At 48.8% G+C, this 17,884-nt stretch overlaps 1 protein-coding gene across 1 annotated transcript in view; it reads right to left on the reverse strand.

The window, feature by feature from the left end:
- AKT1 (AKT serine/threonine kinase 1) overlaps positions 1–17,884 on the reverse strand; it is a 397,239-nt gene that overhangs the window by 11,197 nt on the left and 368,158 nt on the right. The window contains exon 12 of the mRNA XM_069638151.1: positions 16,959–17,046. Within this exon, the coding sequence (XP_069494252.1) occupies positions 16,959–17,046 (88 nt within the window). The remainder of the gene's footprint in view (positions 1–16,958; positions 17,047–17,884) is intronic.

A 17,884-nucleotide genomic window follows, 5' to 3' on the forward strand; every position in this document is an offset into this window, starting at 1 on the left:
AATGTATAACTTTTTGGCTTAGTTAGCCTTAGACAGTGTGCAGGGGACGGGAGTTCCCCAATTGGGAACTTTTCTTTTTTTGCATCTTTACAATAATAAGAATACAAAACCGCCACGTGGTCTTTCGCACTCTTTTCACTCAATCATACCACATCTCCCCATTTACTCTTGCCCTGCGTTGTTGTCACTCGCAATTGTAATTGGTTATTTATAACGTGCTTAATACTCAGAGGTTTCTAAGCGCAGACCCAGGGATCGAACCTGTGGTGCTCTTGGTTGTTTGTTTTGTTTGTTTGTTTGTTTATTTATTTGTATGGCGCACCTTACCCAGGGGCAACAGGGCGCAGGCAAAAGATAATTCGAAGCTTACAATGTTGCAGAAATATACACTTTGAAGTAGTAATAATAAAAATAATCAGAATTACAGGAATAAAAAATATACAAATCTTCATACATACAAAGTCAATATCTATACAGGGGTAAATATACAGATATGTACAGGGCTGTTAGAGGCGGGTAAACCTAAAAGAATATTCAGGATTACAGGAATAAGAGGTATACAAGTCTTTAAACATAAAAAGTCAATATCTATACAGGAGGTAAATGTACGGAAGTGTGCAGGGCTGTTAGAGGCAAAGGCAAAATCACGAACAAGAGTATCACTAACTATACATAGGTGTAGAAAGTGCAGCTAAATACAAGGGTTGTTGGAGTTAAGGTGACTGATGAGGTGTCTTCTAAAGTGCAAGTATGGTTGGTCAGCTCTTAGGTTGTGAGGCAGAGAGTTCCAGAGCGTGGCAGCTTTCACCGGGAAACTGTTCCCACCAATGGTGGAGAGTTTGAATCTGGGAATTATCAGACGGTTGGAATTGATAGTTCTTGTTTGTCGGATGGAGGACTTTCTCTTTACCTTGTCCATCAGATAACTGGGAGCGGCATTGTTGAGGGCTTTATGGGTTAGGGAGGCCAACTTTAGTTTGATTTTGTTGTCTGTAGAGAGCCATTTCTGTTGGCGTCTAGTGGTTGAGATATGATCTCTCTTATTAATGCCGAGGGCAGCTCTCAAGGCATTGTTTTGTAAGATTTGGAGCCTGTGGATAATGGCTTTGTTGGCACCGCTGTAGAGGGCATTACAATAATCAAGCCTAGATAGTATGAGTGCTCTTGCCAGGATCAGGCAGCTGTCATTGGATAGGAATGGTCTGCCTGCCCTTATTAATTTGCAAGTGTACGCAGTGGTAGATGCTAGTGAGTTAACCTGTTTAGTGAATGACATAGTGGCATCCAGATAAAAGCCAAGGGTTTTTACTTCCCTGGATACTCTGATGAGATTACCATCTATGTTGAATTCGGCATATTCAAGGCCTAGTTTGTTGATATTAGCAGGGGTACCTAAGATGATGAGCTCTGTCTTGTCATCATTCAGGCATAGACCATGAGATGCCATCCATGCCTGAATGATGAGATATACCCTATTCACCAACTCACTGTCCTTACTGTGATCCCCTGAAAGTGGGAGGAGAATCTGAGTGTCATCAGCATAATTAGTGTAGGTGACACCCAGATGGTCCAGATCGTCGAACAGGGGTTTGGTGAAGATGTTATATAGTGTGGGGGAGACGCATGAGCCCTGCGGGACTCCACAAGTGATAGGAGAGGGGTCTGCTGCTGCTGAAGGGGAGAAGACTCTCATAGTTCTCTCACTCAGAAAGGATTCAATCCATTTGATAGCTTCTGGGGAGAAATGGGCAGCTGAGTCAAGGTGTCTGCAGAGGACCTTGTGGTCGACGAGGTCGAAAGCCGCGGAGAGGTCGAGTAAGAGGAGGAGTGCTGTCTTACCCTTGTCCCTCAGATCATCAATTTGGGTTTTCAGATCGATGAGGGCTGTTTCCGTGCCGTGTAATGGGCGGAAACCTGATTGTCTGGCGCCTAGTAGCTTGTGTAGTTCTAGGTATTTTTGAATCTGGACATAGGCAACTTTGTCCAAGATTTTCAGTAGGAAGGGTACCGTTGTGATGGGTCGGTAGTTGGTGGGGATGAGGGGATCGAGCGTCTGTTTTTTGAGGAGGGGGAGCACCCAAGATTGTTTTAAGTTGGAAGGGATACTGCCTGAGGAGAAGGAGGCGTTTATAAGTTTAGAGATAAAGGGTGACAGGTCTCTGGCTGCGTCCTTTATTATGTGTGCAGGGCAGATATCGCCTTTACAGTTTGATGGTTTAAGAGAGAGGATGATTTTCTCAACCTCAAGGGTGGTAGTTTTAGAGAAGGTGAATGAGTTAGTGTGTGTACTTGGTGAGGCTTTGGGCGGAGATGTGGGAGGGTTAGTGAGGTTTAGGGAATCTTTTTTTAGATGAATTTTATTTTGTAGGGTGTTTATTTTATTTGCTAGTGCTTGTTGGATGTCTGTGCACCAGGTCTGGTTCTTAGTGCAGGTGTCGGGTGTGGTTATGGGTGACTCAAGTTCCTTCAGTATGGAGAAGAGCTCCTTCATACTTGAGTTGGAGTTGGCAATGCGGATGTTATAGGAATTCTGTTTAGCTAAGCAGATTTCAGCTTTGTAATGACGAGAAATCGTGTCCAGGATGGCTTTCTTTTCACTGGAGGGGCATAATTTCCAATCAGCTTCACATTTGCGCTTTTTTAAGCGGAGGACTTTGAGTTCGGGTGTGTACCATTTGTTTAAATGGGTTTTAGGCTTACTGGTGCGAAGTTTGAGTGGGGCAATTTTGTCCATGGTAGTTAACATGATTTTATTATATTCGTGAACTAGTGTGTTGGGATCTAGATTGTCTGGCAATGCGTTTAGGGTTGGAAGGATAGCTGGGATGATTTTTTCTATTGAGATATTTTTCTTGTTTCTAGTGAGGCAGGGTGGTGCCAGTGACACAGTTGTGGTAGGTGATCTAGAGGTCAATAGGTTAAATGAGACCAGCGAATGGTCGGTCCAAGGTAGTGGTGTGGTGGCGGAGATGACCGCTGAGCAATTAGCATCAGCAACCCAGTCTAGGGTTCTACCCTTCAGGTGGGTGGGTAGGTTGACTTTTTGTGAGAGTCCGAGTGATGAGATCGTATTGGCTATGGTAGAGGCATGTATGTCTGCTGGGTCGTTGAGCCCTAAGTTAAGGTCCCCTAGTAGCAGTAGTTGTGAAGTGGTTTTCGCATTGTTAGAAATTAGGTTGTGTAGATCTTCCTCGAAGGTTCCAAGTGGACCTGGTGGTCTGTAGATCAGGTGGATAGTGAGGGATTGGGTATTGTTTATGGGGAGTTTGGCGGTGAGGGATTCACACGATTGCAGAGTTTGGGTCGGGGCTAGTCTGAGAGCTAAGCTTACTTTTGATATGATGGCGATGCCACCGCCCCGGTTACCTACCCGGTCCTGCCTAGATATAGTGTAGCCGTCTGGGATGGCTAGCATTAGAGATGGGCCTGCTGCATTGTGGAGCCACGTTTCAGTTAGAGCAATAAAGTCTAATTTGTCTTTGATAATTAGGTCTGCAATATCAAGGACATGTGCGACCAAAGATCTGGTATTGAGGAGAGCTCCTTTGTAGGAATGTACATCCGTTTTTGCCGAGATGTTTGTATGAATGATAGGTTTGGACTTGGTTGTGGGGATAGTGGTGCCTTTGGTAGTACTTTTGGCTTCGCATTTGGAATCAGACAGGAATCTTCGGGGCGGCTCATGAAGTTTAGAGAGTCTAGCGCGAAGTTTGTTGTTTCTTTCGGTGGTAGTGCAAGGGTGGGAGGCAAAAGTTGTAGGACCTGACTTGCAATGATATCTTGGGTAGGAAGGGTCAGGATAGTACCTAGTTGTGTAGGTGAGACTAGTGCCTGGCTGGGGAGGGGGGGCTCCTGAGTCAGTATCCTGGATGGGAATGTCTGGGGATGCGGGCGTGGCCATTGCACAGAAGATGAGTAATAAAGTTAGCATTTTCTGCAGTACTGCGCTGGCGTTGTGTGAGCAGAGTGGGAGTAGCAATGTGGGTGTTATCTGAAAAAGGTGGCTTTGTAAACAGAATATGCGCAGGAATAGTGGTAGGCAGCAAATATGCGGTGGGGTAGCACCTAGATTCAAAATAGCACAATTTGGCAAAAATGCAGTGGGGTAACACCTAGCTCCAAATAGCACAATTTGGCAAAAATGCAATGGGGTAACACCTAACTTCAAATAGCACAATTTGGCGAAAATGCAATGGGGTAACACCTAACTCCAAATAGCACAATTTGGCAAAAATGCAATGGGGTAACACCTAACTCCAAATAGCACAATTTGGCAAAAATGCAATGGGGTAACACCTAACTCCAAATAGCACAATTTGGCAAAAATGCAATGGGGTAACACCTAACTTCAGATAGCACAATTTGGCGAAAATGCAATGGGGTAACACCTAGCTTCAAATAGCACAATTTGGCAAAAATGCAATGGGGTAACACCTAACTTCAAATAGCACAATTTGGCAAAAATGCAGTGGGGTAACACCTAGCTTCAAATAGCACAATTTGGCAAAATGCAAAAGGGGTAACACCTAACAGTCCTGTGGTGCACATGGGTTATGCACTTTGGTTACTATTTCCTGGGGTGTCACAGACACACATAGTGCTGGAGACAATGGGCAGCTGTGAGTAGTGCAGTAGTGTTGGCCAAAAGTTACCCGGAATAAGATGGGCATAGGGTATGGCAGAGGGCAGAGTCGGGCATAAACAGGCACAGAAACAGGTGGCAGGTGGCAGCGTTGGCTTACCTGGAGCGGTGAGGGCAGAGTTCCTGGCCCCTGGCTCCTATGGCTCCGAACAGGCTCTCAACAGGCCTTTGTATGGCCTTCGTAGGAGCCGCCGGCACATCCGCCTGCCGGCGGATGTAAGGAGCTGGATATGCGAGGCTTAGACTCGTTGTGGCGCCGCGATGCGCCCGCCATGCGGGGGACAGGCAGGAAGCAGGACAAGGCCAGGCAGGCCTTCGTTGCAGCTTACCAGCTGTTTCGGGTTCCAGCGATGGGGAAGGGCTCCTGCCCTCTTCCCTTGGATGGGACGACGAAGTGGGGGCCAGACAGGCTCTCAACAGGCCTTTGTATGGCCTTTGTAGGAGCCGCCGGCACATCCGCCTGCCGGCGGATGTAAGGAGCTGGATATGCGAGGCTTAGCCTCGTTGTGGCGCCGCGATGCGCCCGCCATGCGGGGGACAGGCAGGAAGTAGGACAAGGCCAGGCAGGCCTTCGTTGCATCTTACCAGCTGTTTCGGGTTCCAGCGATGGGGAAGGGCTCCTGCCCTCTTCCCTTGGATGGGACGACGAAGTGGGGGCCAGACAGGCTCTCAACAGGCCTTTGTATGGCCTTTGTAGGAGCCGCCGGCACATCCGCCTGCCGGCGGATGTAAGGAGCTGGATATGCGAGGCTTAGCCTCGTTGTGGCGCCGCGATGCGCCCGCGATGCGGGGGACAGGCAGGAAGTAGGACAAGGCCAGGCAGGCCTTCGTTGCAGCTTACCAGCTGTTTCGGGTTCCAGCGATGGGGAAGGGCTCCTGCCCTCTTCCCTTGGATGGGACGACGAAGTGGGGGCCAGACAGGCTCTCAACAGGCCTTTGTATGGCCTTCGTAGGAGCCGCCGGCACATCCGCCTGCCGGCGGATGTAAGGAGCTGGATATGCGAGGCTTAGCCTCGTTGTGGCGCCGCGATGCGCCCGCCATGCGGGGGACAGGCAGGAAGTAGGACAAGGCCAGGCAGGCCTTCGTTGCAGCTTACCAGCTGTTTCGGGTTCCAGCGATGGGGAAGGGCTCCTGCCCTCTTCCCTTGGATGGGACGACGAAGTATTGCTTCCAAGGCGTGCGTGTTGCCCCCGAGCTATCCTCTGTGCTTAGATCTGCGTGTTCACTCGAGCCCCTCTGTCACGGCGTCCCAATAACGGCATCTACCTTCCTAGGAGCCGTGCCCCGCTCCAAAGAGCAGACAAGAATTCTGTGAAAACTGCTCCGGAACACAACTACGGATTGTGCACTTGGGACTGGTCACTGCAGGTGGAGCGGCCCCTCCAGAGATGCGGCCTGGAAGCCTCTGTCTTTGCGGAAAACCTGGGTTCACGTCAGCGTCACCAAAAATGTAGAGAAACCCTTCAACATTCACACCAGACAAAATGCAACCCACTCGGGGGGGGGGGGGGGGAGGCCGGCACACCTCTTGCAAGGAGAACAAGTTTTATTTCCACAAAAAGATAAAAACCCGCCTGCAGAGAACTCTGCTGCCACAGAGCACTCTGGCAAAACCGGGACAAGCAACACGTTAAAAGGGTGCACAGCGTGATCAGTGAAGTATGTTACATAGGTAACAATTCCGAACTGCTGTTTGGTGTGACCCTATACATAGGCTACATGCTCCATAAGGGATGCCAGGCCATTGGTCCCAGCCCCTTCGGTCGTTTTCTTCCGCGTGGGCTCCTCCTGGTACGTCATTGGGTGCAGAGGTACATTTAATTGTCAATTATAAACAGAAAAACAATGCATTCTCTATCTCTACACTAATGAGCACCTGGTACTACGGACATGAGCGTAGAGGATACTTTCGAGGTCACAATGATGTGCAACCCCAGCTCGATCCCAGACATGTTGGCGCCCTCCTGAAGCACCCCACCCTCTTTTCTAGGTGTGTTGCTTTTCCCCTCCCAGCATCTCGCAGGACAAATCACACCACTTAGTGGTGGGGGCAGCCGTTCCTGCTTGCTGATCTTTTCTGATGGATTGGTGATCGAACAGTTTTATGGTCGGTGGTCGGGCACTGGCTGATATCTTGAAATGCTGGGGTCTTGGGGCAGGGGCATCTGAGCACTACATTTTAATGCTGAGACTGGGAAGGTGGGAGGCTCATACCCTCCTTCTCATGGGATAACTTTTTGCAGTGAGCTCTCAGCCCCCTCAAGGTCTTGCAGCGCACATTCCTCCAGGCATACGAATGCTGGCAGTATGAGACAATGGGAGGTTTATGAATGTCTGCGTCTCTGGCCTTTCTCACGGCTGCTCATGTTACAACCTATTCCCGCATGAACATGCTTATTTCCATGTTTGTAGCGTGGGCCTACTGCCCTGGCTGCACAGCAGCATTAGGCCTCGATTTCAATATGGCTGCCATTTCTAAAATGGCCTTTGACTCCCAATACACAGTATACCCACACATGTACTAACTCGCCCATGATGCAGCTCCTAGCAAAACCCCCTATCCCCTATGGCCTCCCCAAACATCTACAACACGCTTCAAGGCCTCTGCCTCACCCTGAACTTCTTGGGAGCCTGGGACGATCACCATCACTTCCCAACACTAGACATCTTCTTTGTGGCAGTACCTGGCAAGGTACTGATCCAGGTGTGTCAAAACAAATCACTAAAGGAACTGCGATACGGGTCTGAGACCTACATTGGCCAGTGTATACAAGAATGGCCGGGTCAAGGGAGTCATTCCTCATGGTGTTGTGAATTGTAAAACTAAGCCTGAGAAAGACATGCAGAAGGGAAGACATTCCCCCTGGTGTTGTGAACTGTAAAAGCCAAGAAATGCCAGGGAAAGGGAGACATTCCCACTGGTGTTGTGAATTTTGAGAGAAAAGCCAAAGAAGGCCAGGAGAAGGGAATCAGTCTCCTGACGATTGAAACTCACATGGAGCATCAAACCAGTGTTCCAGGGGAAGAGAGTCATTCCCCTGGGATAAAGAAATAGTGCATTTTCTGAAGCCAGAGAGTTGGAGAATCAATAATCCTTTTCGTTTTGTGAAGTACTGAAATCATGGGAAGGGAGACATTCCCCCTTGATATTGTTGAACTGTGTAAGACCATAAACGGGAAAGCCAGGGGATGGGAATCATTCACGCTGGTGTTTTGTGACATTGTGCTGATAGAGTACCAGCAGAAGAGAGGCATTCTCCAGGAACACAGACCAGGGGAAGAGAGTCACTTTCCCTGGTGGTGGGAAACTAATGAACAAGATACCTGGAGAGGAGAGGCATTCTCCTGGAACACAGAGCGGGGAAGAGAGTCACTTTTCCTGGTGGTGGGAAACTAATGAACAAGATACCTGGAGAGGAGAGGCATTCTCCTGGAACACATAGACCAGCGGAGAGTGTCACTTTCCCTGGTGGTGGGAAACTAATGAACAAGATACCTGGAGAGGAGAGGCATTCTCCTGGAACACATAGACCAGGGGAAGAGAGTCACTTTCCCTGGTGGTGGGAAACTAATGAACAAGATACCTGGAGAGGAGAGGCATTCTCCTGGAACACACAGACCAGGGGAAGAGAGTCACTTTCCCTGGTGGTGGGAAACTAACGAACAAGATACCTGGAGAAGAGAGGCATTCTCCTGGAACACAGAGACCAGGGGAAGAAAGTCACTTTCCCTGGTGGTGGGAAACTAACGAACAAGATACCTGGAGAAGAGAAGCATTCTCCTGGAACACATAGACCAGGGGAAGAGAGTCACTTTCCCTGGTGGTGGGAAACTAACGAACAAGATACCTGGAGAGGAGAGGCATTCTCCTGGAACACAGACCAGGGGAAGAGAGTCACTTTCCATGGTGGTGGGAAACTAACGAACAAGATACCTGGAGACGAGAGGCATTCTCCTGGAACACATAGACCAGGGGAAGAGAGTCACTTTCCATGGTGGTGGGAAACTAACGAACAAGATACCTGGAGAGGAGAGGCATTTTCCTGGAACACATAGACCAGGGGAGAGTGTCACATTCCCTGGTGGTGGGAACTAATGAACAAGATACCTGGAGAGGAGAGGCATTCTCCTGGAACATATAGAGCAGGGGAAGAGAGTTACTTTTCTTGGTGGTGGGAAACTAATGAACAAGATTCCTGGAGAAGAGAGGCATTCTCCTGGAACACACAGACCAGGGGAAGAGAGTCACTTTTCTTGGTGGTGGGAAACTAATGAACAAGATTCCTGGAGAAGAGAGGCATTCTCCTGGAACACATAGAGCAGGGGAAGAGAGTCACTTTTCATGGTGGTTGGAAACTAATGAACAAGATACCTGGAGAAGAGAGGCATTCTCCTGGAACACATAGACCAGAGGAAGAGAGTCAATTTCCATGGTGGTGGGAAACTAATGAACAAGATACCTGGAGAAGAGAGGCATTCTCCTGGAACGCACAGACCAGGGGAAGGGAGTCACTTTCCATGGTGGTGGGAAACTAATGAACAAGATACCTGGAGAAGAGAGGCATTCTCCTGGAACACACAGACCAGGGGAAGAGAGTCACTTTCCCTGGTGGTGGGAAACTAATGAACAGGATACCTGGAGAGGAGAGGCATTCTCCTGGAACACACAGACCAGGAGAAGAGAGTCACTTTCCCTGGTGGTGGGAAACTAATGAACAAGATACCTGGAGAGGAGGCGCATTCTCCTGGAACACATAGACCCGGGGAAGAGAGTCACTTTCCCTGGTGGTGGGAAACTAATGAACAAGATACCCGGAGAAGAGAGGCATTCTCCTGGAACACATAGACCAGGGGAAGAGAGTCACTTTCCCTGGTAGTGGGAAACTAATGAACAAGATACCTGGAGAAGAGGGGCATTCTCCTGGAACACATAGACCAGGGGAGGAGAGTCGCTTTCCATGGTGGTGGGAAACTAATGAACAAGATACCTGGAGAGGAGAGGCATTCTCCTGGAACACATAGACCAGGGGAGAGTGTCACTTTCCCTGGTGGTGGGAAACTAATGAACAAGATACCTGGAGAGGAGAGGCATTCTCCTGGAACACACAGAGTAGGGGAAGAGAGTCGCTTTCCATGGTGGTGGGGAACTAATGAACAAGATACCTGGAGAGGAGAGGCATTCTCCTGGAACACACAGAGTAGGGGAAGAGAGTCGCTTTCCATGGTGGTGGGGAACTAATGAACAAGATACCTGGAGAGGAGAGGCATTCTCCTGGAACACATAGACCAGGGGAGAGTGTCACTTTCCCTGGTGGTGGGAAACTAATGAACAAGATACCTGGAGAGGAGAGGCATTCTCCTGGAACACATGGACCAGGGGAAGAGTGTCACTTTCCCTGGTGGTGGGAAACTAATGAACAAGATACCTGGAGAGGAGAGGCATTCTCCTGGAACACATAGACCAGGGGACGAGAGTCACTTTCCCTGGTGGTGGGAAACTAATGAACAAGATACCTGGAGAGGAGAGGCATTCTCCTGGAACACATAGACCAGGGGAAGAAAGTCACTTTCCCTGGTGGTGGGAAACTAATGAACAAGATACCTGGAGAGGAGAGGCATTCTCCTGGAACACATAGACCAGGGGAAGAGAGTCACTTTCCATGGTGGTGGGGGAAGTAATGAACAAGATACCTGGAGAAGAGAGGCATTTTCCTGGAACACATAGACCAGGGGAGAGTGTCACTTTCCCTGGTGGTGGGAAACTAATGAACAAGATACCTGGAGAGGAGAGGCATTCTCCTGGAACACATAGACCAGGGTAAGAGAGTCACTTTCCCTGGTGGTGGGAAACTAATGAACAAGATACCTGGAGAAGAGGGGCATTCTCCTGGAACACACAGAGTAGGGGAAGAGTGTTACTTTCCCTGGTGGTGGGAAACTAATGAACAAGATACCTGGAGAGGAGAGGCATTCTCCTGGAACACATGGACCAGGGGAAGAGTGTCACTTTCCCTGGTGGTGGGAAACTAATGAACAAGATACCTGGAGAGGAGAGGCATTCTCCTGGAACACATAGACCAGGGGACGAGAGTCACTTTCCCTGGTGTTGGGAAACTAATGAACAAGATACCTGGAGAAGAGAGGCATTTTCCTGGAACACATAGACCAGGGGAGAGTGTCACTTTCCCTGGTGGTGGGAAACTAATGAACAAGATACCTGGAGAGGAGAGGCATTCTCCTGGAACACATAGACCAGGGTAAGAGAGTCACTTTCACAGGTGGTGGGAAACTAATGAACAAGATACCTGGAGAAGAAGGGCATTCACCTGGAACACATAGACCAGGGGAAGAGAGTCACTTTCCATGGTGGTGGGGAAAGTAATGAACAAGATACCTGGAGAAGAGAGCAGGGAGAGTGTCACTTTCCCTGGTGGTGGGAAACTAATGAACAAGATACCTGGAGAGGAGAGGCATTCTCCTGGAACACATAGACCAGGGGAGAGTGTCACTTTCCCTGGTGGTGGGAAACTAATGAACAAGATACCTGGAGAGGAGAGGCATTCTCCTGGAACACATAGACCAGGGGAAGAGAGTCACTTTCGCTGGTGGTGGGAAACTAATTAACAAGATACCTGGAGAGGAGAGGCATTCTCCTGGAACACATAGACCAGGGGAAGAGAGTCGCTTTCCATGGTGGTGGGAAACTAATCAACAAGATACCTGGAGAGGAGAGGCATTCTCCTGGAACACATATGCCAGGGGAAGAGAGTCGCTTTCCCTGGTGGTGGGAAACTAATGAACAAGATACCTGGAGAGGAGAGGCATTCTCCTGGAACATATAGATCAGGGGAAGAGAGTCACTTTTCTTGGTGGTGGGAAACTAATGAACAAGATACCTGGAGAAGAGAGGCATTCTCCTGGAACACATAGAGCAGGGGAAGAGAGTCACGTTTCATGGTGGTTGGAAACTAATGAACAAGATACCTGGAGAAGAGAGGCATTCTCCTGGAACACATAGGCCAGGGGAAGAGTCACTTTCCCTGGTGGTGGGAAACTAATGAACAAGATACATGGAGAAGAGAGGCATTCTCCTGGAACACATAGACCAGGGGAAGAGAGTCAATTTCCATGGTGGTGGGAAACAAATGAACAAGATACCTGGAGAAGAGGGGCATTCTCCTGGAACACACAGACCAGGGGAAGAGAGTCACTTTCCATGGTGGTGGGAAACTAATGAACAAGATACCTGGAGAAGAGGGGCATTCTCCTGGAACACACAGACCAGGGGAAGAGAATCACTTTCCATGGTGGTGGGAAACTAATGAACAAGATACCTGGAGAAGAGGGGCATTCTCCTGGAACACATAGACCAGGGGAAGAGAGTCACTTTCCATGGTGGTGGGAAACTAATGAACAAGATACCTGGAGAGGAGAGGCATTCTCCTGGAACACAGAGCAGGGGAAGAGAGTCACTTTCCCTGGTGGTGGGAAACTAATGAACAAGATACCTGGAGAGGAGAGGCATTCTCCTGGAACACATAGACCAGGGGAAGACAGTCACTTTCCCTGGTGGTGGGAAACTAATGAACAAGATACCTGGAGAGGGGAGGCATTCTCCTGGAACACATAGACCAGGGGAGAGTGTCACTTTCCCTGGTGGTGGCAAACTAATGAACAAGATACCTGGAGCAGAGAGGCATTCTCCTGGAACACAGAGCAGGGGAAGAGAGTCACTTTCCCTGGTGGTGGGAAACTAATGAACAAGATACCTGGAGAGGAGAGGCATTCTCCTGGAACACATAGACCAGGGGAAGACAGTCACTTTCCCTGGTGGTGGGAAACTAATGAACAAGATACCTGGAGAGGGGAGGCATTCTCCTGGAACACATAGACCAGGGGAGAGTGTCACTTTCCCTGGTGGTGGCAAACTAATGAATAAGATACCTGGAGCAGAGAGGCATTCTCCTGGAACACAGAGCAGGGGAAGAGAGTCACTTTCCGTGGTGGTGGGAAACTAATGAACAAGATACCTGGAGAGGAGAGGCATTATCCTGGAACACATAGACAAGGGGAAGGGAGTCACTTTCCCTGGTGGTGGGAAACTAATGAACAAGATACCTGGAGAGGAGAGGCATTCTCCTGGGACACATAGACCAGGGGACGAGAGTCACCTTTCCTGGATAAGAGAGGCATTCTCCAGGTTACCAACAGTGAAGACGCAAAGGATGTACGTGAAATAATCGAAAGTGAAAAGTCAGCGGCAGAAAAAAAAGTCTCTTTACACAGTTCATACAAAAATGCTGTAAAGGCAGCAACCTGACACTCTGTGAACCCGCTCCCCCAAACCCCCTACTTACCTTTTGGCGACTGTGAGAAACCCTGGAGTATTCTCCCATGTAGACCACGGGAATCCTCTAATCAGGATGGCATGGGAGGCCCATCGCTTTTAGATCCCAACTCTGGGGTTGGACAACCGAGGGAGGTTAACCTCAGGAGAATAACCTAGGAGAGACGCAGTATTCTAAGGAGACAGTGGTGGAGGAAGAAGTCCTAGATGCCTTCTTGGGATACCTTCCCATAACCCAAAACCAGGTAGCGAAATCCCCAAATCTTAACTTATTGTTTACCCCAGAAGGAGAGGAAGGAAAACGCAAGTAACACAAGATCTGAGCAGTAAGAATAAGATCTATTCACGCTCTCCATATCATAGGGCATACCACCGAGAACCCTGTGCACCTAGACCATTGGCAGACATAAAGAAAGGGACAACTTCCTCCTTAGGGGAAGAACGAATTAGGAGATCTTCTTATACCCCCTGTCATACCATGATAACATAATCAGAGCTCAATCTAAATCTTACTATACTTCTAATCTCTACCCCTTAAACTCACGGGAATATTTACAATCTCACCCCATCTCAAACACCCCACTTCCAACAAATACTGAGACGAGGAGGAGGCAACTAAGATCATTAAAGATTACCCATAGGAATAACATGGTGAAAATAAGGGCAACCTACCCTAGAAAGAACTCGGGTTGTCCCACTAATAGAGTCAGTCAGGGCCAGGCCTTCAATGGTAACCACTCCCACCTGACTCCACTTGACTGGTATATTCACTATAAAAGGCGTGGTCTTGCACAAAGGTCTGATCGAGCTAGGGATGCAGTTCGGACCAGAGGAGCCCAGGAGCAGAGAGAAGCAGAAGTTGCAGACGGGGTACGCAGATGCTGGCCCAGTGTGGATTGAGGGCTGCAGGGTGGCGAGGGAGCTGGAGAAACACAGCCTGCATTCTGCTGGCTAGGTTCGGAGAAGTGCTAGTTCCCTTGGGGCCAGTGCCGACACAAGATGCCCGAGGGGCAGGTGGCGAGACCCTGTCCTCAACTCCGCATTTCCTGGAGGAGCTGCCGCTCAACGCGACGCTGCCTGTTGAGTTTCGTGGAGAATGTGAGAGAAACATGGGAGCGTGCGTTTGGATGCCTGCAGAGCAGCAGGAATTGCACGAACGTGTAAAAGCTGAAAGCGCAGCAGACAGCAAGAGCGAAGCAGAAAGTCTGAAAGCGCAGCAGACAGCAAGAGCGAAGCAGAAAGTCTGAAAGCGCAGCAGACAGCAAGAGCGAAGCAGAAAGTGTGAAAGCGCAGCAGACAGCAAGAGCGAAGCAGAAAGTGTGAAAGCGCAGCAGACAGCAAGAGCGAAGCGGAAAGTGTGAAAGCGCAGCAGACAGCAAGAGCGAAGCAGAAAGTGTGAAAGCGCAGCAGACAGCAAGAGCGAAGCAGAAAGTGTGAAAGCGCAGCAGACAGCAAGAGCGAAGCAGAAAGTGTGAAAGCGCAGCAGACAGCAAGAGCGAAGCAGAAAGTGTGAAAGCGCAGCAGACAGCAAGAGCGAAGCAGAAAGTGTGAAAGCACAGCTGGAAGCAAGAGCGAAGCAGAAAGTGTGAAAGCACAGCTGGAAGCAAGAGCGAAGCAGAAAGTGTGAAAGCGCAGCAGACAGCAAGAGCAAAGCAGAAAGTGTGAAAGCGCAGCAGACAGCAAGAGCGAAGCAGAAAGTGTGAAAGCACAGCTGGAAGCAAGAGCGAAGCAGAAAGTGTGAAAGCACAGCTGGAAGCAAGAGCGAAGCAGAAAGTGTGAAAGCGCAGCTGGAAGCAAAATGGAGCAGAAAGTGTGAAAGCACAGCTGGAAGCAAGAGCGAAGCAGAAAGTGTGAAAGCGCAGCAGACAGCAAGAGCAAAGCAGAAAGTGTGAAAGCGCAGCAGACAGCAAGAGCGAAGCAGAAAGTGTGAAAGCACAGCTGGAAGCAAGAGCGAAGCAGAAAGTGTGAAAGCACAGCTGGAAGCAAGAGCGAAGCAGAAAGTGTGAAAGCACAGCTGGAAGCAAAATGGAGCAGAAAGTGTGAAAGCGCAGCTGGAAGCAAAATGGAGCAGAAAGTGTGAAAGCACAGCTGGAAGCAAGAGCGAAGCAGAAAGTGTGAAAGCACAGCTGGAAGCAAGAGCGAAGCAGAAAGTGTGAAAGCGCAGCAGACAGCAAGAGCGAAGCAGAAAGTGTGAAAGCGCAGCAGACAGCAAGAGCGAAGCAGAAAGTGTGAAAGCACAGCTGGAAGCAAGAGCGAAGCAGAAAGTGTGAAAGCACAGCTGGAAGCAAGAGCGAAGCAGAAAGTGTGAAAGCACAGCTGGAAGCAAAATGGAGCAGAAAGTGTGAAAGCGCAGCTGGAAGCAAAATGGAGCAGAAAGTGTGAAAGCACAGCTGGAAGCAAGAGCGAAGCAGAAAGTGTGAAAGCACAGCTGGAAGCAAGAGCGAAGCAGAAAGTGTGAAAGCGCAGCAGACAGCAAGAGCGAAGCAAAAAGTGTGAAAGCGCAGCAGACAGCAAGAGAGAAGCAGAAAGTGTGAAAGCGCAGCAGACAGCAAGAGCGAAGCAGAAAGTGTGAAAGCGCAGCAGACAGCAAGAGAGAAGCAGAAAGTGTGAAAGCACAGCTGGAAGCAAGAGCGAAGCAGAAAGTGTGAAAGCGCAGCTGGAAGCAAGAGCGAAGCAGAAAGTGTGAAAGCGCAGCAGACAGCAAGAGCGAAGCAGAAAGTGTGAAAGCGCAGCAGACAGCAAGAGCGAAGCAGAAAGTGTGAAAGCGCAGCAGACAGCAAGAGCGAAGCAGAAAGTGTGAAAGCGCAGCAGACAGCAAGAGCGAAGCAGAAAGTGTGAAAGCGCAGCAGACAGCAAGAGCGAAGCAGAAAGTGTGAAAGCGCAGCAGACAGCAAGAGCGAAGCAGAAAGTGTGAAAGCGCAGCAGACAGCAAGAGCGAAGCAGAAAGTGTGAAAGCGCAGCAGACAGCAAGAGCGAAGCAGAAAGTGTGAAAGCGCAGCAGACAGCAAGAGCGAAGCAGAAAGTGTGAAAGCGCAGCTGGAAGCAAAATGGAGCAGAAAGTGTGAAAGCGCAGCAGACAGCAAGAGCGAAGCAGAAAGTGTGAAAGCGCAGCAGACAGCAAGAGCGAAGCAGAAAGTGTGAAAGCGCAGCAGACAGCAAGAGCGAAGCAGAAAGTAAAGCAAAAGCAGATCTGAGCGGAAACTGAGTGAAAGTAAAGAAAAGCACAGGGGTGTGAGTAAAGTGTAGCAAGATGTAATATTCTGCATCACCCACTAGATGGCAGCCTATGCAAAGCAGTGAATCTAAGCAGCTTCAGAAGCCTCCGAAATATATCAAATTAAAGATAATATATGCTAAAAAAAAACAGTAACAAGACCTTACAATTATTGTCCCTATTTTAACAGCTAGTTTTTTGTAAAAAATATGTACGCCCTAATTTATCCACTTCCCAGATAGTGTTACAAGATTCAAAATATAACAAGAATTTAACACACGCACATTTCTGTACTGCTCCATCAGTTGACATTAAGGGCAACCCATGTTTGCCATTCAACATTTCCAGCAATACCCCCATCATCGCCCAGTAACCTATTCTTAACAAACTGTAGAGATGAAAATGCATGCATGAAGATGTGCCTTGCACAGTGATCCACCCAAGAGAGGCCAGTGTGAAAGCCTTGGGAAGCGGCATCAGGAAGCGTTTGACACTCCAATTACTTGTAAAGAGTTTGCACATTTTGCATAAGCCAGGTGGAAGGTAGTCCAACCAAAAAGTGATGTCTGTTCTCGAAAAACATTAAAAAAAAAAAAAGTAAACGGACTGTGCCTTCTTGCCACCTTTGTTGCTTTATTCCTATGCCAAGGGAGGTTCGTGTTCCTTTTCTCATTTTACTACAATACTTTGGGATTGTGATTGGTAAAGCGCAGTACACAGCTTCACATATGCGCTCACAATGCGTGCACTCTACCTTCTTCTCGTACACGTCCTGCCAGACAATCCCCTCCAGGAACTTATGCTGCATGATCTCTTTAGCGTCATCAGGGCCACCACCTAACCTGTGGACAACAAGGACAGCACGAGCGTGAGACTGCGCCACCCCTGCAAGGCTCATCAGCAAAGCTTCCCTTAGAAATTCAAAGGAACATTTCAAAACCCACCAAATAAACTACCCATATGCTATCTGTAAAACCAACTACATATCTGTAAAATGAAACAAAATGCAATTGCTGAACAAAAGTGACATTAATTTTACAAAAGCAAACATTTTGTGAATTTGGTGCAAGAAAGGTTTTTTGAAGTTCACCTGCTTATCTAATTTTAGTTCAGCATGAACCCTCCTTGTTCTGGCAGCATATCCCTGGTCATTCTGGTAGAACAGAGCCACAAGCCTTAGCCATTTAGATGTTTTGGTTTGTATGACTCTTTACTAAATAAGGTCAAAGATCACCTGGCACCACCCTAAGTTACCAGGGTAATCCAGACGTGGACCCCTTGCTCACTGCTCTTAGAGAGGCACAGCTCCACCTCACTGATGATGCCCAACAAGGTTGAAACACGTATATGGGGTTGCTGTTGGTACTCTTGTTCAGAGGATAATTGCCTGGCATTTCGCTGCTGGACTGCCCTTGGGCAGGACAAAGACTGATATGTAGTGGACATTTCTCTACTGTAAAAGGATGGTGAGATTAAGACTCTGGTTGAGACTAACCAGGGATATAGGCTGGTAGAGAGAGACTCCCAGGACCCCCCTTGTTTGTGCATGTTAAGTAGCTTTGGGTTTTCACCCACAGTTACTAGGGTAATCCAGACGTGGACCCCTTGCTCACTTTTCTTAGAGAGGCACAGCTCCACCTCACTGATGATGCCCAACAAGGCTGAAACATGTGTCTGGGG

The sequence above is a fragment of the Ambystoma mexicanum genome, chromosome 14 (genome assembly GCF_040938575.1).
Source record: "Ambystoma mexicanum isolate Mex_15411 chromosome 14, UKY_AmexF1_1, whole genome shotgun sequence".
Lineage (NCBI taxonomy): Eukaryota > Metazoa > Chordata > Amphibia > Caudata > Ambystomatidae > Ambystoma > Ambystoma mexicanum.